The sequence below is a fragment of the Hippopotamus amphibius genome, chromosome 9 (assembly GCF_030028045.1).
Source record: "Hippopotamus amphibius kiboko isolate mHipAmp2 chromosome 9, mHipAmp2.hap2, whole genome shotgun sequence".
NCBI lineage: Eukaryota > Metazoa > Chordata > Mammalia > Artiodactyla > Hippopotamidae > Hippopotamus > Hippopotamus amphibius.
The window spans coordinates 131,324,280-131,348,670 of NC_080194.1; the positions used below are offsets into that span (position 1 = coordinate 131,324,280).

The window sequence follows — 24,391 nt, forward strand, 5'->3', positions numbered from 1 at the left end:
GAGTATGATGTTAGCTATAGGGTTGTTCTTGTGTTTTGTCTGACCTTACTCTTCACATTACTGTTTTTTATCTAGTGTGCTAATAAAGTCTGTTGATCACATATTAAAATTTTTTTCTCCTAATTTCATCCCTCAGAAGTAAGCCCCGTTAACATTGTGGTGCATATATTTCTAATGCAAATATATACCAGTAAATGTGAGGGGCTATAGTAAATGTATTTTCTTTGTCCTCTGCTGCATTCATGCAGTGATGGATTGTAAATGTTCATCCGTGTTAATTGACGTGCAACTTCATCACAACTTGGGCAGCTTCATAGTGTCCTATACACTGTAATTTATCTCCGCCCTCCCCCAGGGTCAGACATTTAATTTGTAACCTGTTTCTTCCTGATACATTCACAACATCCTCAGGTGTATGTTTTGAGACTTCTGCTCCTTCTTATTTCCTAGATGTGGAGTTGTTGGGCCAAAAGGTATATAGTTCTTGAGGCTGTTGATTCGTATTTGGAAAAAGCTCACCCTGGACCTCTGTCCTCAGTTCCTCCATCTGTAAAATGAGAGTAATGAGTCAGAGACAGTAATGCCTCCTGCAGAGTTGCTGTGCAGACCCAGTGAGAGCACATTGTGTCTGCAACATCTTGAACGTTCAGAGCCCCACTCAGAGGCAGATACTCTTGTGTTGTGGGTAGAAAAGCCTATTTCCTATGACACACGGAGGGAGCTTTTGAATGAGGCCCAGGTTTCACCTGCGGGAGGTCTTGGCACCAAGCTGCTTCTCACTTAACTCACACGGAGGGATTTCAAGGAGGTGTAAACATCTCAAATGCCCACCTCTGCCACGATCCACATGGGCAGTGTTTTTCTAACAGACACGTGATTCTCTTCCACTAAGATTTCCCTCCCACTCTTAGAGGTTTGTGCTCGTTGTGAGAACGCAGCGTTCCACAAACTGTAAGGTTTGAGGAGTTAGTAGGTGGTCAGTGTGCGTAAATAGGTTGAAGGCTCTGAGGAGCCCCGGCAGGCGGTGGTGGGGGGGAGGGGGTAGGGAGAGGGAGCTTTCCTAATGTTGCTGGGAATTCAGTGTGGGAAGTCTCTTCTCCTTATACCCTTATTTTATCTAAAGCAAAGATTCCCTTCCTCAGGTCGGTCTCTGTGCACCCCCTTCATGGTATTTTGCCGTGTGTGTATCGCCCATGTTACTTATTCCTTAATGTTTATCTTTCAGTCCACTCACTTTTGAAAACCTTTGCATTTCTTTCCAAAGGATTCTTTATATCACTGCCATAGATGGAAAATATACCGGGGGAAAGGCCTAGGTATTAAAATACAAAAAGTTTGGTAAACCCCCAAATGATCTTGGGGATGTACCACATTCGGGAGATTCTGTTTTAGTTCATCCTCTTTTGTGTTTTTTTCTCCTTTCACTGAACTGCGAGGAAGTTGGATCCCACCACCCTTCAGAGTGGGAAGAACTGGGTGGTTACTAAAGAGGTGGTGGAGGGGGGGCAGGGGGAAGGGTTTCTGCAGGTTTATCTTCCCAAGTGCGGTTGGATTCCCACTGCCACGAAATAAAAACCAAACCTCCACCCCCACTCCTCCTCACCCCATGGCTTTCTCATCCTCACTCTTGTAGAGTGATGGCTGAAGGCACCCCGCCACCCACATCCTCCTTTGAGGCAGATGTGGGAATTGCAGCTGAAAGAGTAAATCCTGGGGGAGGGGCCAGGTGGACAAGTTGACAGGTGGACCACCATCTGGTCACAGAGGGTGAGACATCCACCAGCTGCGCCTGGAGCACCAGTGATGGCCCGCGGGATGAAGGTGGAGGAATTGGTTGAACGCTCAGGACCTCTGAGTGGCCCATTTCCTTAGATGGTCTGAGCACTGATAGTTCTTTTTCAACAAAGCGCTCCTGCCCCTGGCTTTTCTAGGCAGTTTTCCAGGTGGAGCGTTAGTATTTGATTAAAATACGCTGTTGGTTGCAGAAAGAGCCAGGTATCATGGGTCACGTCCAGCTGGGCTCGTGTACACCCAGGAGGTGGAGAGGGGGACATCCCATGAAATGGAGACGAGAAAGTCGCCCTAAGACCTGGCTCACGGGGCTGCAGCCATCTGTGCCGCCTCCCGCGGGGGTCCCGTCCTCACGGGCTGGCTTGCTTGCAAGCAGCCAGTGTAGATGGGGCGGGGGTGGAGCGGTGCCTCCCCCCAGGCGGGGCGGGGCTGGGGGGGCCCTGCCCCATAGCAGCCTCATCGTCCCTCTTAGCATTTTCTTTAAGTTTAAAATTTTTAGAGACTAGGCAATGAAAGGGTTCTTTTGTTTTCAAACATGATTTTGTGGTAGACAACTAGAGAACGTAGCTGAACAACAGCAACCAAAAAAGTTAAAAGTCAAAGCCCTGTGACTCGACTCAGAGATGTCTGGTCAATCCCACCTGTGTGTGTAGCCTCCTGGGCCCTGTGGCTCTCGGTTTACCGCACATGGGTGTGCTCACGTGCACACACACACGATAGGCACCCAGGCTCTGGACTGCCTGGGCGCTGGGCGCGGTTTGGTCCGCTCTGCTCACCTTGCCTCTCTCCTGTTCAGGTCAACGGGCGCCCGTGATGTGACTGGTGCTGGATTGAAGGCCCCTGTTGGGATGAGCCTCAGCCACAACCCAGTCTCGCTCGCACACTCGTAGGGTTTCTGAGGCCTCTCACAGCTAGGATGTGCTTAATCGTTGGCCCATGCCATTGTCTCGTGATGTGGCAAATAAAACGGCATTCTTACTTGATCATCAGGAATGGTACAGTCTATACGGTTCCTCTGTCTACACATTACAGTTCTGTTGGCTGGTTGCAAATTAGTCGTTCGGAGCCTGGGAATTATTTTCTTGGGCCACTGACGTGTTAGGTTTTTAAAAAATACCTTTTGGTGGGGCAAGAACTCTCTAGTTGGCCTCAGCTCCCGCCCCTTCGGCCCTCTTGTCTTGCGCCTGGCTTGCGTCCCTCATGGGCCTTGTCTGTCTGCCTGCTGCGGGCATCTGAGCCTGTGTCCCGTCTGCATGTTGTTATGAGCATCTGTTGAAATACTGGGCTGGATAGAACCACACATGATGTGACCGCGTCGGAGTCCTGGATTTGCTATCGGACCATAGTCACGGAAGATGTAACCGTTGCGGGAGGCTGGGCCGGAGGTATACAGGACCTTCCAGTAATATCTTTGCAAATTCCTGAATTTGAGCTTTTCTGAAGATAATTACTTCAGAATAAAAATGAAAAAGGACCTCATCTTGCCTGGGGTCAGGAGCCTGTTGCCTCTTTGGGGTGGTCAGTGTGCCCTCCAGGGGTTTGCATTTGCAGCAAGAGCGGTTCCACTGACCTGAAAGGGTTCATTTCCCACAAAAAACAAACATGTTCATTGGCGCAGAGTTGACTGGGATGAATTTCTGGTTCCCAAAGGCGGCTGTCCACAGGATGTTCTCCATGACTTATCGTTTCAATGGAGGTCTGATTTGTATTAAAATTTTTGGTCTCTGTCTGTTAGGTCTGATATTTAGATAGTCTTAAGATGCTTTTAAAAGATGGCTCCAAACCAGAAGAAAGGCAGCCACTTGAACATTTTAGTACCAGCTGCAGAGTTGAAGATGAACGAGACAGCCGTGGGTGGGCCTGGATGGTGTGAGCAGCCAGGCTGAGACCTGGCAGCAAACACAAACGTGACCCACCTGTTGGCCTGCCTGAAAGAACCTGCCTCTTCCACCTCTTGGACAGCATTCTGCATGAACCGTTGATAAATTAGGCCGTGTAGAAATGCACATCCGTGGCTTTTTCTCCCTGGTTTTAAGATGATATGTGCGTGGAGTTCACACGGGATTAGGAGTAGGCTGGAATGAATGACAGGATCTGGCTGAGGGGATCCAAGAAAAGCAGCTGTACCAGCCTGTCTGTCGGGGAGTGTTTCCCTCCCACAGACCTTCTAAAGACTTGTTAGTTGTTTAGCTTCAGACGTTTGCTCTCCGTAACTCAGAGAAAGCGTGGCTGCCGATAGAAACCTCCGTGATGGGCTGTCTAGGAGGAGGGCGATAGTTAAGGGACTCCTTCATGTTTTACTTCCTCTCCAGCTTCTGAGATGAATGTACAGTTCTCAGGCGACACCTAAGTATGTGGTAGTATCCGCCGTTGGTACTTAGGTTCTTTCTGCCAAAATACAGTGTAGGGATGCAAAATACAAACAAGGCGCTGTCTCTGGGGGCATCAGATGCATCGAAAACAGACAGAACCAGTGAAGGGCAGTCTGCAGTTTTCCCACTGAGCAAATGTGTAGCATAGTCATACCGAGGAGTGGCATCTCCATCCGTGAAGAGGGAGTCAGAACTTACCGTGGTGAATTGTTAAGAGACAAGCCAGTTGCAGAGAAATTTGTAACAGGATCTGGTTTCATAAAGTAAACTCTATTTGAGTGTATCAGATTTGTAGTGACAATATGAGCATGGAGGAGGCGTGAAATGTGTGTACCAGGTGTTTAACGTTCGTTACCATGGAGAAGGATGAGCGTGTCAGTAAACAAAGGAAAAAAGACTTCAAACAAAAAAATTTAGAGGAGTGTGAGAGGTGTTTCATCTGTGAATAATTATATTTAGTTGTGTGTGTGCGAGCGCGCGCGTGCCTAGAAAGAGGGCGGATAGGACAGATGTAAAAATGTTAGTGGCATTTATTTCAAGGTGTTGAGTTTTTAGTGGATTTTTTACATTCCTTCTTAAATGTGTTCTGATTGTTTGAGTGTTTTGCAGTGAGTGTTTTATGTTTTATAATCATAAGACACCCAGCCCTAACGCTCTTTTCATCGTGAGGAAATAATCCAGCACGTGTGAGAGCACTGAGGCTGAAGAACTTGCTGCGAGAGGAGCAGGAACAGAAAATGTGGAAGAGGCATCTGTCTCTGGGGTAGCCAGGGAGAAACTGACTCCAAATCCCAAAAGAGACAGGGAAGATCTCTTCTGGGCCTTGGAGGCAGAGAGACCTGGGCTTGTGTCTTGGCCGTGTGCCTTATGTACGACCTTGGCCTTAGCTGTGTGACTTTGTTCATGTCCTAGTTCCTCTCCTGCAAAATGAAGACAATACTACAGGGTCACTGTGCCTGACATGTGGTTAGATACTTAACATTATTCAGCGTTACCATTGAATGAAGGATGGTTGAATGAATACACACGTGCTTGATTCAGTGAGGTCACGTATATAAGTCTGAGCTGTGTGGTAAATACTCAACAAATGGTAGTTTTCCCTCTGACCCTTGTGTCCTGTTCCTCAGCTAGGGTACCTGGGGAGTGAATTTAGTAGAGTGGGGTCTTGTCATCGCCTGGGTTCCAAGTTCCACACTACAGTCTTACATGGGGTGTTGGTGAACTTGGTCGGCTCGTTATACCTCACTTTCCTCATCTGTAAAGTGGGTGTTGTGATAATATACATCTTGGGGGGATTAAATGAGAAACATAAAGACTTCACATGATGCCTGGCAAATAGGAAGTGTTCAATACATGTAGTAGTTAATAAAAATCCTGAGCGTTCCCCAAGTAAGTGGTAATTAGTGTGTGCTTCCGTAAGTGGAGAGAATACTACAGAGAGCCTGACATAGCACAGGCACCTAACAGATTGTTAGATTCAAATAATCTGAGCACAACACATGTCCACATCCTGAATTTGTGGGCACTGCACCCAAATTAGCACTTATTTCCATCACGAATGAATGGTTCTCGAAAACATTCTGCCAGTGTGCCCTTGCTAACATACTCTTTTCCAGCCACGATCTCTAAAACAGAGAATATGTTATTGTTTATAAGATGCGCATTGTGTATTTTTCTTTTCACAGATTCTCCCCCTACCTTGGGTCTAAGTTGCCAATTTTTAAATATATTTTTCTAACGTTCTTGTACCTGCAGAGAAAACGAGGTGCTCAAAGTCCAACTGAAGAAATACGTAGGAGCTGTCCAGATGCTGAAACGAGAAGGTCAAACAGCTGAAGGTGAGGGGCAGATGGAGCCTGAGTGGGGAGGGGCTGCGCCTTGTCATCTTCATCACCCCGTGCCTGGCAGAGCAGACACTCAGCATGGGATGAATGCACACGCAGATGAATTAGGAAAACGGTGCCAGTTAGGGTTCCGTAAAATTAATTAGATGGAAAACCCTTCTCTGTATTCTTGCTAAATGCGTAATATTGTAAGATTTGCTAGATTATTAGTGTATCAATTTGTGTACTTAGGGAATTTTGTGTCGAGGGTCTTGAGACCTTTGCAAGGTAGTGAACATGCAGCATGATCACGTCACGTCAGGCCAGGGGTGAAAGCAGCAGAATGCCGACGTTGGCAGAGCATCGGAGCTGTGGAGTTAGGCTGATTAGGCTCCAGCCCCAGCTCTGGTTACATTTCTTAATCTCTGTGGACTTCAGTTTTCTCATCTATAAAGTGGGGTTAGTTGACAATGCCTACCTCATGAGGCAATCCATGTAGACATCTTAGCGTAATGCCTACCACAGAGTGAGTACTGTGTAGATTTTAGCTATTGTTATTAATATTCTTAATCAGAAATACAGGTAGATTGAAAAATGATCACTTGACCAAGATCTCACTAAATAAAGTGGTGCCATGTGCTTTCCTCCCTGTGCAGTTTGGCTGCACTTTAACTGTCATGACTCTACTAAAACATTTCTCAGGTCAGCCTGAAGGAGGTATATTTAACTTTGGCTGAAGTGTCTTGCAACTTTCAGCCAACTGACCATTACAAGATTTTCTTAAACAAAAATGAGCTTTCAGAGTGTGGACATTTTAACAGAGAGGTGGACGCTCCACGCTCACAGGTCTTGGGAGTCAGCCAGACCTGGATTTGAATTCAGGCGCACCCTCTTTAACTTGACCTCTTGGAGTTATCAGTACTTTGCCATGTGGACGAGGAAACGCCACACCATTGTAACAGGAAATCACAGCAGTGTCCCAAGGGTCGTTGTAGAGATTTACTGAAACAATGAATGCAGAGCTTTCACTCATGTTGTACCCAACATACAGTTGGTGCTCAGTAAATGGTAGTTATTTTTGTTATTTTTGTGTGTCATGGAGGGAGACAGGATTGGAGTCTGGATTTGGCTTGCAGAGTAATATCATAAAGGCTTGAATTTTCTTTGGAGCATTTGTATTTATTATGCTTTCTCTTTGATCAGGTTCAACATGTTGATTTTCTTTCTACTTTTATTTTTTTTCCTTTTGGTTAACATACCTCGCTTCATTCATGGTTTGTCTGTAACTGTTACCAGTCTGGGGGTTATCAGTGCAGAGTTAATGTTGTCTTCCTCTGGGGACTCATCACCCTTTTCATACAGATACTGCTCACATGACCCGGAATCCATCTTGTGTGGATGTGGAGTTATGTCCATGCTGGCCTTTTTTTTTTTTTTTTTTTTTTTAATATTCATGTTCATTTATTTGGTTGCGCCAGGTCTTAGTTATGGCTCGCTGGCTCCTTAGTTGTGGCATGGGGACTCTTTAGTTGTGGCATGCAAACTCTTAGTTGCAGCATGCATATGGGATCTAGTTCCCCCACCAGGGATCAAACCTGGGCCCTCTTAACTACTGCATGACCTTAACCACTGCACACCTGGGCCCCTCCTAACCACTGCTCCACCAGGGAAGTCCCTCCGCTGGCCTTCTGACTTTTCACTTCTCATCCTTGTTCCCTCAGCACCTGGCTTTTGCTGTCATTTATTCCATTCACTGCATGTTTCGAATGAATAGTATTTGTTTAGCCCTTTGACCCTTTCCAAGCAAGTTCAAATCTATTCACATTTGACTCAGTAACCCTGTGATGAGTAGGTATTTTCCCTTTATTTAAAAAGAATTCATTGTTGGAGCTCAGGAGAGCTTAAGGGACTCGTCCATGGATCTGGGGTGGAAGTGAACTTAGGTCATTTTCCTCCAAATTCCTGGTTCTTTGCTTTATGAACTTCTTATACTAGTGTGCAGAGGCCTTTCCTAGGGAACCTCTTAAACGTGCCTCTTATCAGGAGATCTGGGATGAGGCTCTGGATTCGCATGTCTAGACAGGTGACTCTTATGCAGGTGACCTGTGGACCATACCACCAACCTTCTGAGAAATCTATACCCACACAGAGCTTTGATTTGATGCAGTAAGAAAATTAAACCAAGGGGGCGGGGGTGGGATGGGGGTGGGGGGGAAGAACCACTGGGCTTGCCTTTGGTTTAAAAACCACAATACTATATTAAGTACATTTCTGAATAGGAGCGTTTTTGGAGTGCATCCCCCCAAAACAGTACACAGAACATACAGTGTACAAAATGGTTTCTCATAGCAGCCAAAGTCCCTTTTCCTAAGACCCAGCCTGAATGCTCTGAGCCAAAGCTGGGTATGACGTAGCCCTTAAATGGAATGGAGCAGAGATGATGAAACACATTTTTTTACTTCTTTGCAGTCCCGTACCAGTAAGTTTCTTACTGGGTCATTTAAGACCATCTCCCTTATCTGTGAGCCATCCTTAGTGGAAGGTCTTTATGAAAACCCTCAAATGTGGGCACCTACTGGCCGATGCCCTGTGTTTGCTTATTTAAGTCCTGCAGTTAATTCCTTCTTCCACTTAAGTAACATCCGTGAGCACCAGCTGCATGGCAGACACCAGGAAGCAGCCTCATTAAAAGGTGCACTTTCAGAAATTGCACTCTGGCTTTTCCAGAGCTTTTACCTAGTTTTTTTTTTAACAGATTTTTTTTTTTAAGCTCCTTATTGGAATATAATTGCTTTACACTCTTGTACCAGCTTATGAGGTACACCAAAGTGAATCAGCTGTATTTATACACATGTCCCCATATCCCCTCCCTCCTGCGACTCCCCCCCCACCCTCCCCGTCCTGGCCCTCCAAGGCATCACCCATCATCGACTTGATCTCCCTTTGTTATACAGCATCTTCCCACTAGCTATCTATTTTACAGTTGGTAGTATATATATGTCTATGCTACTCTCTCACTTCATCCCAGCTTCCCCTTCGCCCCCCGCCCCCCCCCCCCCCGCAACCCTGTGTCCTCCAGTCCATTCTCTGCATCTGCATCCTTATTCTTGCCCTGTCACTGGGTTCATCAGTACCTTTTTTTTTTTTTTTTTTTTTAGATTCCGTATATATGAGTTAGCATACAATATTTGTTTTTCTCTTTCTGGCTTACTTCACTCTGTATAACAGCCTCTAGGTCTGTCCACCTCATTACATATAACTCCATTTCATTCCTTTTTATAGCTGAGTAATATTCCATTGTATATATATGCCACATCTTCTTTATCCATTCATCTGTTGATGGGCATTTAGGTTGCTTCCATGTCCTGGCTGTTGTAAATAGTGCTGCAATGAACATTATGGTACGTGTTTCTTTTTGGATTATGGGTATATGCCCAGGAGTGGGATTACTGGGTCATATGGTAGTTCTATTTTTAGTTTTTTAAGGAATCTCCAAACTGTTTTCCATAGTGGCTGTACCAGCTACATTCCCACCAACAGTGCAGGAGAGTTCCCTTTTCTCCACACCCTCTCCAACATTTATTGTTTTTAGATGTTTTGATGATGGCCATTCTGACCAGTGTGAGGTGATACCTCATTGTGGTTTTGACTTGCATTTCTCTAATGATTCGTGATGTTGAGCATCTTTTCATGTGTTTGTTGGCCATCTGTATGTCTTCTTTGGAGAACTGTCTATTTAGGTCTTCCGCCCATTTGTGGATTGGGTTATTTGCTCTTTTGGTATTAAGCTGCATGAGCTGCTTGTATATTTTGGAGATTAATCCTTTGTCCGTTGCTTCATTGGCAAATATTTTCTCCCATTCTGAGGGTTGCCTTCTTGTCTTGTTTATGGCTTCTTTTGCTGTGCAAAAGCTTTTAAGTTTCATTAGGGCCCATTTGTTTATTCTTGATTTTATTTCCATTATTCTAGGAGGTGGATCAAAAAGGATCTTGCTTTGATGTATGTCATAGAGTGTTCTGTCTATGTTTTCCTCTAGGAATTTTATAGTGTCTGGCCTTACCTTTAGGTCTTTAATCCATTTTGAGTTTATTTTTGTGTATGGTGTTAGGCAGTGTTCTAATTTCATTCTTTTACATGTTGCTGTCCAATTTTCCCAGCACCACTTATTGAAGAGGCTGCCTTTTCTCCATTGTATATCCTTGCCTCCTTTGTCAAAGATAAGGTTGCCCATATGTACTTGGGCTTACCTCTGGTTTCTCTCTTCTGTTCCATTGATCCTCCTTTCTGTTTTTGTGCCAGTACCATACTGCCTTGATCACTGTGGCCTTGTAGTATAGTTTGAAGTCAGGAAACCTAATTCCACCAGCTCCATCTTTCCTTCTCAGGATTGCTTTGGCTATTTGGGGTCGTTTGCGTTTCTATACAAATCGTAAGATTTCTTGTTCTAGTTCTGTGAAAAATGCCATTGGTAATTTGATCGGGATTGCATTGAATCTGTAAATTGTTTTGGGTAGTGTAGTCATTTTCACAATGTTGATTCTTCCAATCCAGGAACATTGTATGTCTCACCATCTGTTTATATCGTCTTTGATTTCTTTCATGAGTGTCTTATAGTTTTCTGCATACAGGTCTTTTGCCTCCTTAGGCAGGTTTATTCCTAGGTATTTTATTCTTTCTGTTGCAATGGTAAATGGGAGTTTCCTTAATTTCTCTTTCTGCTCTTTCATTGTTAGTGTATAGGAATGCAGGAGATTTTTGTGCATTAATTTTGTATCCTACTACTTTACTTTATAAATTCATCGATTAGTGCTAGCAGTTTTCTGGTAGCATCTTTAGGGTTTTCTGTGTATAATGTCATCTGCAAAGAGTGACATTTTTACTTCTTCATTTCCAATTTAGATTCCTTTTATTTCATTTTCTTCTCTGATTGCTGTGGCTAAAACTTCCAAAACTATGTTGAATAATAATGGTGACAGTGGACACCCTTGTCTTGTTTCCGTTCTTAGAGGGAATGCTTTCAGTTTTTCACCATTTGGAACGATGTTGGCTGTTGGTTTCTCATATATGGCTTTTATTATGTTGAGGTAATCTCCTTCTGTGCCCATTTTCTGGAGAGTTTTTATCATAAATGGATGTTGAATTTTGTCAAAAGCTTTTTCCGCATCTATTGAGATTATCATATGGTTTTTATCCTTCAGTTTGTTGATACGATGTGTCACTGATTGATTTGCGTATATTAAAGAATCCTTGCATCCCAGGGATAAACCCCAGTTCATTATGGTGTATGATCTTTTTAATGTGCTGTTGGATTCTGTTAGCTAGTATTTTGTTGAGGATTTTTGCATCTATATTCATCAGTGCTATTGGCCTGTAATTTTCTTTTTTTGTGACATCTTTGCCTGGTTTTGGTATCAGGGTGATGGTGGCCTTCTAGAATGAGTTTGGGAGTGTTCCTCCTTCTGCTATATTTTGGAAGAGTTTGAGAAGGATAGCTGTTAGCTCTTCTCTAAATGTTTGATAGAATTCGCCTGTGAATACCTAATTTTTAAATGATGTCATCTACTCCTCAAAGAAATGGGGACTCACTCCTCAACTGCAGCCAGATGCTGACTTAGTATGTTGAAAACGATTGAGTATGTGCCCTCACCAGCTTGGGGTGCCCTTGTCAGTCTTGGTATTTTGGGGTGTCCTGGCCAGGCTTGGGGACCTTGGGGTTTCTGGGCAGTTGGAGGAGCAGTGGCAGGGAGAGGTTGGAGAGGGAGAGTCCTTTCTGAGCCATGATTTCCTTGGCTCCTGATGTTAGATGGATGTAGGAACATGTACTAGCTTCCCAAATTCTAGAGGGGGATTCAGAATGCATTTTCCACGCGAGAAGCCTTTTAGTTTGAGGTTATAAAGATTTTTTTTATCTTTTGGACACAAATTGTTTATGAAACTGAGCTCATCGGAAGCGAAAAGAGTGAAAAATCATTTAAGCCCCGAGGCCTTCAGGGTTGACTCGATGGCTGAGGGCTGTGTTGGGATCATTACATTCACTGTTGTTGTGGGAAGTGTCTTCATGATTAAGAAAAACAATCAATTTAAAATGGACCTTTAGACTAGATTGCTGGCAAACTTTAAGAGGTTAGTAGGTAACTTAGAGGTTGTAATTCATCATGGCTCTTCTTTCCCCCCAAATTCTCGATGAAACACTGATGTAGGAATCAGACAAAAAGTGATCAAAATAACATTTTATTACTGACAGTTGATTGGAAACTCCAGCTTGACCTGAAGCCAGAATCACTCTTCCCAGTACATTGCCTCCCAGGGACCCCCCTCGTGAGGCATTGTTGGATCTGCAGAAGTACGCTCACCTAGTGGGCACCAAGAGGGAAGGCAGTCCATGGGGGTGTTTTCCTTTTCAATACATCATCTCCATGTGATTGCCAGTCTCACAGATCAGGTAGGGGGTGGGGAGTGAGGCTGAGAGCATATTATGGTGGGTGTCTCCCCATGAGAACATGGCCCTAGGTGGGGGCCCTTGGCTACGAGCTGTGGTGACGCAGCTGCGGTGCCTCCTGAGGGAGAGGCGGGGGCAGCGGGGCTGGGGGAGGACTGGGTCCGTGAGTGAGCACCTCCTCCACTGCACCTGACCGTCTGGAGAAGGGCGGTGTCAACAGAAGGAAGTCTCATTTCACCTGTAGCTGTGACCTTTCTCCAAGGGGGTCACTTCATCCTAGTCCCTGTACATGTCCCCACGAAAAAGGTAGTCACGGACAAAATGTTTGGGAAACACTGTGCTTTCCACATTCTTCTTGCACGTCACGACGGATGTGAATGAATGACTTCTGTGCCAAAGACACTGAAGACTCCCTGGGGAAACTGACTTGGAGGCCATGTATCTTTCTTTCTTTCTTTCTTTTTTCTAGACCAGGTGGGGTTATTATAGGAATGCAAGAGGGATTTACGGTTTAAAGTCAATCAAGAGGCCATGTAACTTTCTGTACCTCAGTTTCTTCCTCTGTAAAATGGGAATTGTAATAGTACCTTCCTTATAGGGTTTTGGGGGAAGGGGAGATAGATTAAGTACATGGAGAGCATTTAGAATGATGTCTGCTATGTAGTAGCCACTCAATAAATGTTATAATAATTATTATTACTGTTTCTACTATCTTACTTTACCTCTCTGGGCTCCTTTGAACAATTGTAAAATTAGGATTTATTAAAGTAGTGTATACTGCGTCGGTTGTTGTGAGGATTAGCTGTTAAGAGATGTAATTCGGATAACATGCTGGGATCTAGAAAATGCTGTGGTGGACAGAATGTTGGTCCTCCAAAGAGGTCCGTGTCCTGATCCCCGGCATCTGTGAATATGCCACCTTACATGGCGAAAGCGACTTTTTGGATGTGATGACTTTAAGGAGCTTGACATGGAGCGATTATCCTGGTTTACCCAGATGGCCGGCCCCAGTGTGATCCCAAGGGCCCTTGTGAGAGAAGGGCAGGGGGGCTGGAGAGGGGAGAAGGGGTGACAACAGGAGCAGAGGTAGGAGTGATGCACTTTGAAGATGCAGGAGGGGCCGCAAGCCGGGGACTGTGGGCATCCTCCAGGAGCTGGAAGAGACAAGGGAACAGGTGCTCTCCTGGAGCCTCTCGGAGGGATGCAACCCTGCCGCCGACACCGTGATTCTAGCTTGTGTGACCGGTTTGAGGCTTCTGACCCCCTGAACTTCAAGGTAGTAGATTTGTGTTATTTTAAGCCACTAGGTTTGTGGTGACGTGTCACAGCAGCCACGGGATCTCATATAAATATTCAGTTAAGCTGAGGTATTGCCTTCATCCTTCACGGACACGGGCATCATCTTTATCAGCACCTTACGGAGCTTGTGGTGGAGGCTGATGTCTTGAAGGTTGGCTTTTTGGGTCAGAGGCCCCCTGGTGGGCAAACTTGGGACCTCAGAGGAGAGCTGTGGTCTTCGCTTGGCAGCCACACCTGGGGCAGGAAAGCCCACTGCCCCTCCTCCACGCCCGTCTGTGCCCCGTGCGTTGACCAAGCCCGAGAAGTCCTCGTCGCAGGCCACGCGCGCCCCACCCTGGGGTCGCCGGTGCCAGCCCCGGTGGATGTTTCCTGTCACCGGCCGGCTCTGGACGTTGGAGGCAGGGCCCCCAGAGCTGCATGGTAGTGGCCTTATTGTCCAGTGGGCCCTTGGTGTGACTCTTCGGTGTGGTCCGTGTTGCGTGTGCAACTGTGGGGGATCTGGGCTCTCTGAGCGTCCCACAGCAGGGGGTCAGGTCATTCTCATGAAGGTCTTTGCTGCCCAGCAGAGCCTTACTGGGTGTTGGGCTTCTGCCTGGCTCTCCCGAGGAGCATTTGCCTGTGAGTGGGAGCTTGCTCTCTGTGCTAAGGAAGAGGTTCTCCTGCCAGGGGCAGCCGAACTTGGGATTCCAGAGGTGCGTGAGTCTGCCCTTGTCACACGGCTCGGGTTGCCTCCCCCGTCTGTCTGTGTATGGGGGACATCTGTGGCCTCACAGTGTCAGGTCTCACCAGCTCCAGTTTTCCTCGGACCAGTGTCCTCGCTCAAGGTCAGCCCCATGAGGTAGGTGAGGCTCCAAGCTCCGTCCTGCACTTGACCTCAGCCACCTGGCTCCAGCTGGATGCCAGGGCTCTGCTAGGCTGTCAGGAGTTCGTTCTTTCCCATTGGGCCTGGAAGGCTGGGGCCACTGTAGGTACCTTGCCTCCAGGTGGAGCCTGGGCCTGAGGCTGTCACACGGAGAGAGGAGCTGAGCTGAGGGGCAGAGAGGAACTGGGAGCCAGTCGTGTCCTTTGAGCCCCTGAATCCAGCTGTGCCTGATGTGACGGTCCGGCCCTGAACGTACTGTTAACAAGAGCAGTAATTCCCCAACGTCCCTTGCCCCCATTTTCAAGCTTGAGTTGGCTTCCACAGCTCATGTGCTGCGTGGTGAACTATTAGCTCTTTCCTGGGCGCAGGGTCCATTCTGTCTTCATGAAGCACTGTTTCTCTGGACTCTGTCCTTCCCCATCCGCAGTGTCTGTCGCTGTGGTGTGAGGTCCTTCCTCCCAGCTGCCCTCCTTCTCATGAGGTCCAGTCCGCTGGCATCATCTGTCCCGGCCGCTGTAGTCCTGTTATGCGGTGATGGATTTTAAGGCTGTAAGCTCTCACCAGCATCTCCATTTAATTCATCAGCTGTAGGCTCAGGGGCAGATGGAGAAGAAATGGCCTCTTGCTGGCGGCGATCAGAGTCGTCGGCGGCGGCGGGACAGGAGATCCAGAGGGAGGAACTTGGCGGATGAGGGAGGCTTGGGAGCAGTTTTAACAGTTTACTCTACGGAACAAAAGAAGTAAAAAAAACCAAAAGTCATCAGCCTGTCTCACGTGCCGCGTCTCTGCTTGTGTGTGGCATGCCCAGGGGTCCCTGTTCCACACCTGCCTGTGCTTCACACCCTCCCTGGGGTCTCAGTTTCGCTGGGCTCCCGGAAAGTGGGGCAGGACCGTTGAGAAGCCCGATTCTGTGAAGATGGACGGTCACGGGCGAGAGGATTCCCGGAGCCTGTGTGTTTCAAGGGTGCGGTGCCGGGTAACCTTTTATCCTACAGCGTCAATTGACACAGGTGCTGGCGTGTCTCCCCTTAGGTGGCCCCACATTCTTGCCACCTGTGTGCGCAGAGGCGGAGGTGTCTTGGTTTGAGGCAGGCTTCTTTGGTTGCAGGGAAAGCAGGCTCATGAGTCTGTGTGTGTGTGTTTGTGTCTGGTTCCAGTGGGAGAAGCGTGGGACCTCGTGGAAACTATGATAGGATCTCATCACCCTGCTGTGTAAAATTCAGTCCAGACTTTTTGACGATGGGCTGCGGTGCTTGGTGTGATCTGGCTCTTCCCTGCTTCCTAGCCCCACCTCCCACCCTCTCGCTCCCTCTCTCGGCCCCAGCCACACGGGCCTTGAGTAAGTAATACCTCAGGGCCTTTGCACTTGCTGTCCTTCTGCTGGAATGCTTCTCCCTCAGTCTCTGAATGGCTGATTCTGCCTTGGCTGGCAGTCTCTGTTCAGATGTCACCTCCTCTGACCCCCCTGCCTCTCCTTCCTTCTTTGTTCCATTACTTCCTATATCATCATCACAGCACATGTCTGTACCTCACAGTATCTCAGTTGTTTATTCCCTTACCTTGTTCACTGTGTGTGTCCACCCTGCAGTGTACAGCCCACAGGAGCAGAGACCTTGCCTGTTTTCCCCCTCTGCTGTGTTCAGAGTGCCTTGTAAGTGCTTGATCCAAGGGACGTGCTCCATAAATATTTATAACATGAATGAAAAGAAATCCAAGAGGAGCTGTTATAGGACCTGACCTCCTGGCATTTAGGTGATTGAAAACCAGTGGCAGCTAGGGAGAGCTCGGCAGTGGGTCTTCATTCTAGTGCCACACCAGTAACGTGCTGTATCCTGTGTGACTGCCTCCTTCCATCCTGCCTCCAGATTCTCCTCATCACTTACAGTTTCAGCTCCTTGTGACTGTAGTTAGCACGTCCCTTTGATCTTCCAGGGTTTCATCATTCAGAGCTCTTTTGCTTACAAGAGTCAAAATCCAATTCAATCTGTTTTAAACGAAAGCAATGGAAATCCAGGAATGCCTGTCTTCAGGAGTGGCTTGATCCAGGGGCTCATTAGGAGGTTTTTTATTTTTGATTTTTTTCACATCTCAGCTCCATACCCCACCTGCCCAGTACTGGCTGTGTGGTGCTGGTAAATGTTTCACAACTGTCTCTCTGGGGGGAGGAGGCTCTGATTTAGAGTGCTCGCTGATTTCCATGGTGTCAGTGCTCCCACTGAGGCTGATTTCAAGCTGTCAACACGACGTCTGCATGCAGAGCTGGGAAGAGGTGCACGCATTGGGCTCCCAGGAGCCAGTGTGCCCCGGCTTTGCCACCCCCCACCCCTGTGTGTTGGCTCCATCTTCAGGCATGTTCTTAGGCCGGCGGAAAGCTGCCAGCAGCTCTTGGTGTAATCTTCCCAGCAACCCAACTGAAAAGAGAGCTCTTCCCCACTAGTTTCCTTATAAACCAGTCTCCCATCTTTCCCCATGTGGAGCAGTGCTTCTCAATCTTAGCTCCATATTGAGTCACCTGGGGAGTTTAAAAAAATTCCAGTGCTCAGCCTCTTGGAACCACTGCCTTACAGGATATCACTTTTGAACTAATGAAGTTCAAGGTCAGCCAGTGTGCTACAGGTGTGTCAGTACTCCTTGATCCTTGGCCAGTGGTAGATATCTTGAATCACATTGACACAAGAAATTAATCACTGCAGTCATCCCCCTCTGAAGTGGCTGGGCCAAAATTCCTACCCAGATGTAAGCCGAGTCCATGCTTCCCCCAGCGCCCCTGAGTTGATTCTCCTGGAAGTGTTCTAGGTGATAAGATACACTGTACGACTCTGGGCCTCAGAGGTGGTGTCTGACAGGTGACTGAGAGGTGCTTGTCTGTAGCGGCAGCCTCTGCCTGGGGCTGGCTGGCTCAGTTGGTTAGAATCTACCCTTTAACTTTATCCTGAGAAAACCCACTCTATTCCCCTGTCCTCCGTGGGTGAGTGAAACCCAGTCATGGACCATCTGCCACGTGGGGAGCCGGGTCAGAGGCTGAGGGGCTTGGAACTGGACATCAGCTGGGGACGAACAGAAGCGCTGGCTCACCGCTTCTCAGTAGCAGTGGTGTGTGTGAAGCAGGCTTGCTGTGGACATTTCTTTCTTCTTCCGTGAAGGCTCCCCTTTCCACAATAAAGGGAAGCCTTTGCCTCAAGAAGGAGCATGGAGAATGCGACAGCAGAGCTTGGATCAAAAGGCAGGCACACATTTTCCAGTTGGGGGGTCTGGGTTGAACTTCAGCCCTGTCACCTACCAGCTCCGAAGTCTTGGAATAAGTTTTAATCTCAGAGCTTCAGTGTTTTTATTTGAACAGATATTAATAGTGTTGACTTACTAGCATTATTTGAAGTTTAAAATGGGTGACATATGTAAAGTACCAGGCAATTGTTGACATTATTTTGGATCGGAGATGCGTTTTGAAGGGCATCCAGGCTATGGAGGGTCAGGACCCCTTAGCAGAACACCTGTACATTAATTTCTGAAAGTGCGTGAATGATTATGGTGATAATTGTAGAGTAAACCTCTTTGAAAGCTTTGCAGTCCATTATCCTGATAAAACAATATTTGTGTGATTAGCCAGTTTCCTGACCTTTAAATAAAAATCTGAACAGATAGCCCCAGTACCTGGCCCTTGCTAAGTGCTCAGTACTGCTAGCACCAGGAAGATGCTCCAGGGACAGTGGCCAAAGCTTTGATATTTTAAAATTAGCATTTACTGGAAAAGCCCAGAGAGTAGTGAAGTCCGTAAAGTTGTAGTATCACTCTACGTACTCACCACCCAGGTATGACAGATGCATTTCCATATTGATTTCAGATTAATAAAAAGACTTGAAAGTTGCAAATGCAGTTGAGGGTGTCCTTACTGACTGCATGCACAGATATTTCCAGATTAATTCTGATCGGCCCAGCTCGGGTGGCAGGCATCAGTTAAACGACTTCTGGGGGCTTGGGTGTGTGTGTGGGAGAGTTGGAACTCCGATGGGCCTGGCCATGGTCACGCACCCATTCCTGGAAGGGAGGGCATAAGGTGGGAGCAGCCTCATCTGAACATTCTGGATTGAGAGTGGCAGAGGGACAGGCCCCCAGAAACAGAGATGGATTCTGACAAGAGAAGATTTTAGGAGCAAAAACACAGATGACGCTGCATCTGGATGATGTGGGAAATGGTGGTGATGCCAACATGTTTATGTAGGGTGGGGTTTGGCGGTTCTGTTGGTAAGAGGGTTTGAAAGCATTGTTTCGAGACTGCATCTGCATAACGTGCTCTGTTTTTATTATATTTGTGTGTTTCCTTGGGAGAGCGTATCAGGTAGAACTAGGTTTGGCTGCATTAAAAAAAAAAAAAAAAAAACCCACGAAAACCTAGACTATACTGACTTCCACAGTTTTTCTCCTTATCTCACACAGGTCTAGAAGTAGTCTAGAAGTCTAGTCCAGGCCTGGTGTGATGATTTCATAGTGGTTGGGAACTCAGGCTGCTGTTTTCATCTTGCTCTATCATCCTCAGTGCACAGCTTTTTATCTTCTTGATTGCCTCATGGTATATATGTTTCAGGTAGTGCTCCAGCCATCACATCTGTATTTCAGGCAGAAAGAAGCAGAAGTGGGAAGGGCAGAGAGTGCATTTCATAGCTGAATTGTATATTCTATAAGGATTTAAAACTTTAAGGATCGTAAACTTTCTTTAAGGAGCTTTCCCCCCAAATGACTTCTATTTAAAACTCTTGGGCCTCCCCTAATTGCAGGGAGAGCTGGGAAACGTGGCTGCTTAACTGGCACATAAGGAAGGAGGGGCAGTGGATATTGGGTAGGCAGCAGCAGTGCCTGCCCCAGGTGGCTTTGAGGAAGGTGAAGCTGATGACAGTTTCGCTGGGGTGGGTGGAGGAGGATGTTTCTGAAGTCCCCCCAAGCCACCCCTTAGTGCCATCACTACTGGGAAGAGCTTCATCAACGATACAGGGTCATAGCTGCAAGAGGATGCAACCCCAGGCTCTAGAAGTGGCCCATGTCTCTCTGGAGACCTCCATAAGGGATGATGTTTTATTTGTTCCACCTGATTTTATCCCCTGCAGGATGCTTTCCTCTCCTAAATCATTGTAAAAAGCAATTGCCTGCAAACACGAAGTGTCGATTCATCATTTTTGTTCATTTCCTTTTATTGTTGGGTAGGAAATTAAGGCTCAGAAGCAGAACAGGAGCGCTTGGAGTGCTCAGCGCCCTCCTTAGAGGCCCAGGCCAGACACACATTTATCCCCGTCATCGTGACTTTTTAGGGCCATCTTGCATTGTCATTCTCGTTGTACAGTTTGTCAATCAGCGTCTCCTTTGGTGTTCGGCTCCTCCCCTTCCTGCAAGCTCACAGGTGACTTGTTTTGTTAAATGCCACTTTGGTTCTGACAACTGCTCTGTTCTAAGTTTCTAATTACAGTTTTCATCAGGCAACTGGTCATTTTGCTTTGCCCGAGTGGGTGATGATGCTTTTCCCTTGGCGGAGAGTGACTTGTCTAAGTGTTTTCTTTCTTCTTGGACCGAATAGAAAAATAGACATCCTATAAAAAGATAAAGGCCCTCTCTTGGTCTCGGGTTATTTCACTGTTTATGGCCTCATTTTCATTCTTTATGTTTCAGGAGAAATACACGCCCTCCTCACCCCTCTCTGTGGAGTGCCTTCTTACCCTGGTACCTTCTATTCATTTAGTCTAGAATCTTCCTTCTGCCCGGTACACCTCCTTTTCACAGTCAGCTATCATTGCTCCAGGAAGCCCAAATGATGTCTCCAGCATCCCTTCCCCTAGTTGGTCACTCCCAGATCTATAGTATTGCTGCCTAATTTGTGCTGTAAAATTTTAGTTTCTTCCTTTCTTTAGTGACGTCTTCAATAAACATTTACCAGATACAAGCTCCGTGACAGTGGGGACTGACTTGGTTTTGATGCTGTTGTGCACTCAGCTCCTAAAACAGGTATCTGACACCTGGGGGTGATCAGTAGCTGGTTGGTGAGCGACGGACTGACTTACTGAGTTCAATAATAATAATGGCTAATGCAGGTTACACGCCACATGCCAGGTCCTGTGCTCACCAGCCTAACAGGCCACCTTCCTGTGAGGTGGGTCCTCTCGCCATCCACGTTACAGGTGAGGAAACTGAGGTCGAGAGAGGTCAGAGAGAGAGTGTAGAGGAGTCAGACTGTCGACAGTAAAGTCCTTCCCACGTACTGTGTTAGGTTGCTCTTGTTGTCAGCGTCTCCGTCCAGTACTGCGCCCAAGGCACACAGCTGGTGAGTGAGGGGCCCAGATCATGGACGCCCCGACACAGGAGTGAATGACACGCAGTGTCTACACCTCTGGAGCTCACAGATGGGGGCGAGCGGGTGGGTCCGGAACCCTGGACTCCAGGAGAGGGGCCGCCTGGTCTTTCCAGTTTCCTCCCAGGCAGCCAAGCCTCCAAGGCAGAGCAGGCGGGGAGGCGGAGGCTGAGCCACGTGAGGTGCTGCTGGGGCCCGGGACCCGAGGCCCTGGGAGGCATTCTGGGCCCGCGCTGTGCTCCCCATCACCTCGCTATTTCTGACTTAGAGTCTGTTTCTGAGGCCCAGTCCCTCCAAAAACACCCTCCTTCCCCCAGGTGGAGCCAATTAGGCCAAGCTCGGCTCTACCTTGAATTCCTTTTGCCCTCATTTGCATCTGGTTTGTCTCATTATAGTGCCGTCAGCAGGATGGCAACCAGGGATGGTGCGCACACGGTCTTGAGGCCCTGCTCCTGTGGTCTCGGCTTCCTTCTGAGTCAAATGAAGGATTTGGAGTAGACGCAAGCACACGTATCCCCCTGGGCCAGAAGCAGCCTGCTGAACTCACCTCGCTTGCCTGACATCTGTCTTTCAGCAACCTGATTGTGGAATAATTAACAATTTGTGTTTTCTTTCCTTGTTAAAAAATGAAACCATATTCATGATAGAGAATGTAAAAAGGGAGACAAGCGAAAAAGGAGAAAATAAAAATCGCAGACCCTCGAGCGTTATTACTATTTTGGAATATGTCCTTCCAGATGGACATAGCACTTTGCTCTGTGAACACTCTTGGGATAAACCGTCCTGCCTGAAAAGCTTGGGTGCCCCTTACTGCCCTGCTTTACACAAGGACTTCGTGGGCTAAGAAGAAAGCTGATGGCATTTTAAAAAATGCCAATAACAAATAATTGGTAGGGATTTTAATAGTAAAATCAGGCCGTGATATAATAGGATTGTAAATTATGCCAGGATCCTGTCAGTAACCAGTCACGTATGTGCCAAGGTGACAGGAGGTGGGGTTTGATGGGCATGCAGGCTGGATACTGCTGTCTTGCCTCCTTCCTTACCTCTGTTCCAGAGGAAAGCAGGACAGCATTCATGAAGGCTGCCCATCTTGGGTTAGAGCACAAAGGCGTAGTCCCTGGGTTTGGCCCGGAAGATTCTAGCTCTGTCCTTTGCCAGCAGTGTGACCTTGGGCAGATAACCTGGCCTTTGTGTGTGTGTGTGTTTTTCCTTTCTGTATGTGTATTCTTTGGCTAGTGTGTGTTGCTAAGCATTGAAGTGCACTAATCTTTCTTCTGCAGTTTGCTCATGACACTGTACGGTGGCTGTACCTGGCTGTAAGGGATGCGGGGGAATGTAGTCTCATGGTTTTCTGCCCCGACATCCAATCACCCAGCAAAAATTAGTGTTTTTCTCAGTACAGAAGAGAGATTGGCTATTAGGGGAGATGAGCCATTTTTGCCATGCATTTGAATTAATTGCTACTCTGCTTTTGATGAGGAAGTGGGAGCAAATGCTGGCTTTGGGGGCAGTGGCAGTAATGGGGTCAGTTTCAGTGAAGAAGTGGGAAGAAGTAAAATGTGAAGGATGGTCTCTGCTCAGCACTTGGAAACGCTCCCTCTGTTTGGATGAAACAGGAGTCATCCTCCTCTTCATGTTTAAGAAGCAAGGTAGCCAGTTGCTGTGTGTCCCATGCAGATTTGCCCTGTGCATCTAGGGTGCCCTCGTGGCATGTAGGGTTAGATTTACCATGGGCACATGTCCCATTGATCAGCTAGGTCAGTGCCAAGAGAATTTGAAGAAACTAGAATTGAGACTTGGCTTAATGCTCTTAATGCTCATGTTGTTTTTGGATGCCGTAAACTCACCGCGCCATCTGTAAGGCATGGGTAGTGACTACCTGGCTCAGTTAACAGTGGATCCCAGGTTTACAAGATCAAGTTTTGAACTACTCTTTTTATATCATTTGGTCTCCCACTGGGAGAGGAAAATAAACTTTACAGTATTTTTCTTGGTTTCTGCCTTCCTTGAATAATTTCTATCTAGAGTATGACAGTTGACATTCAATTAACTATGAATTATAGAAGGTCTCTTCTGTTGTTTACAATGATAAAAATATTGGTTTAATATATTAGAATTGATTTCGGTGAAAGCAATCACTACATAGCTTGTTTTTCATACACATTGTTTTTTATATTGAGTATTTTATTAGAATTTCAAAAATGAGTTATGTGTTTTTTATAACAAGCCCAATAATACAGAGACATAGAAAGGAGTTAATCTCCCTCAGTGCTCCCCGTTTTAGACACCCAGGGTGAATTGATGTCTGTGAACTTGGGCACATCTATACTCTACAAATGTAAGTATACCTGTTCTACCGATTCCATTTTTTCCTCTCAAAAATGGGATCGCAGTTGCTATCGGGTTGGGAAACGACGGCCCGAGGGCATGCCATCGGTTTTTGTAAATAAAGTTTTATTGGAACACCGCCACACCCATTTGTCATATATTGTCTGTGTGCTTTCTCTTTACAATGGAGGAGTTGAGTGTTTCCAACAGAGAGACATGGCCTGAAAAACTGAAAAACAACCTCGCCCTTTAAGGAAAGTTTGCTGACCCCCGATCTGATCTACTTTGGCTTTCTCAGGTCACAGTATATCACTGAACAGTCATGAATCTTCCCCCAGATCAATAGATACAGATCTAAGTCATTCTCTTTGATATCTGCATATCAGAGTTCATGATGTGACCGTCCTGTGATTGTTAAAGTGATTCCCCCATAGATGGTATTTAGGGTGATTGCAGGTTTTTGCCATCACGAACAGTATTTCATAAATCCCCACGTACATGTTTTCTTATATCCCGGGCTGCTTCATTTGCGTAGGAAAGATCTAGAGAAGTACGGTTGCTGAGGGAAAGCAGGGGGTCTGTGCCCATCAGTTGCCTTCTAGTTTGAAACTAACGAGTCGTGTCATCAAAGGTTCTCTGATGACGCCTTTTTTTTGGGATCTGACAGTTTTTATAAACGTGATTTTCAATCCCTTTCAACTCTGGCTTACAGTAAGAAATACGCTTTTGAAGCACATACTTTCCAGTACGGATGTAACTGAGACACAACCTTCCTGGAATAATACTTAACCTTTACTGTGGGCAAAACCTTCTCATGCTTTGTATCTTGTTCTGTTCCTTCTTAACAAACGTCAGTTGTGACTCACTGAATTATTTTCACCACCTCACTAAAGGGACACAACCTGTAGTTTGAGAAACACCATTTTCTAGAAAGGGGCAATATTCTGGAATCTTGTAATCTAGTTAAGTTTGATATTTTATCTGTTGGTCAAGGTTGTTCCTCCTCCTGCCTTTCCTTATTTAAGGTAAAAAAGTTATTCTTCTTAGTGAAAATTCATGCATATTTTAAGGCATAATGTCTTTGCAGTTGCAAGGTGGACTATAGACCAGTTTCCTTTGGAAATGGGAGTTGTCCTTTGGTT

The 24,391-nt window shown here is 46.5% G+C and overlaps 1 protein-coding gene across 5 annotated transcripts in view; it reads left to right on the top strand.

The window, feature by feature from the left end:
- Positions 1-24,391, top strand: part of SNX29 (sorting nexin 29) — a 559,063-nt gene that overhangs the window by 207,557 nt on the left and 327,115 nt on the right. For 4 of the 5 annotated variants that reach the window (XM_057748481.1, XM_057748482.1, XM_057748483.1 and 1 more), the window contains one exon: positions 5,919-6,001. In XM_057748481.1, coding sequence (XP_057604464.1) covers positions 5,919-6,001 — 83 coding nt within the window. Of the gene's footprint in view, positions 1-5,918; positions 6,002-21,313; positions 21,879-24,391 lie in introns of those variants that run through there. The other variant, XM_057748485.1, reaches the window with a different exon arrangement.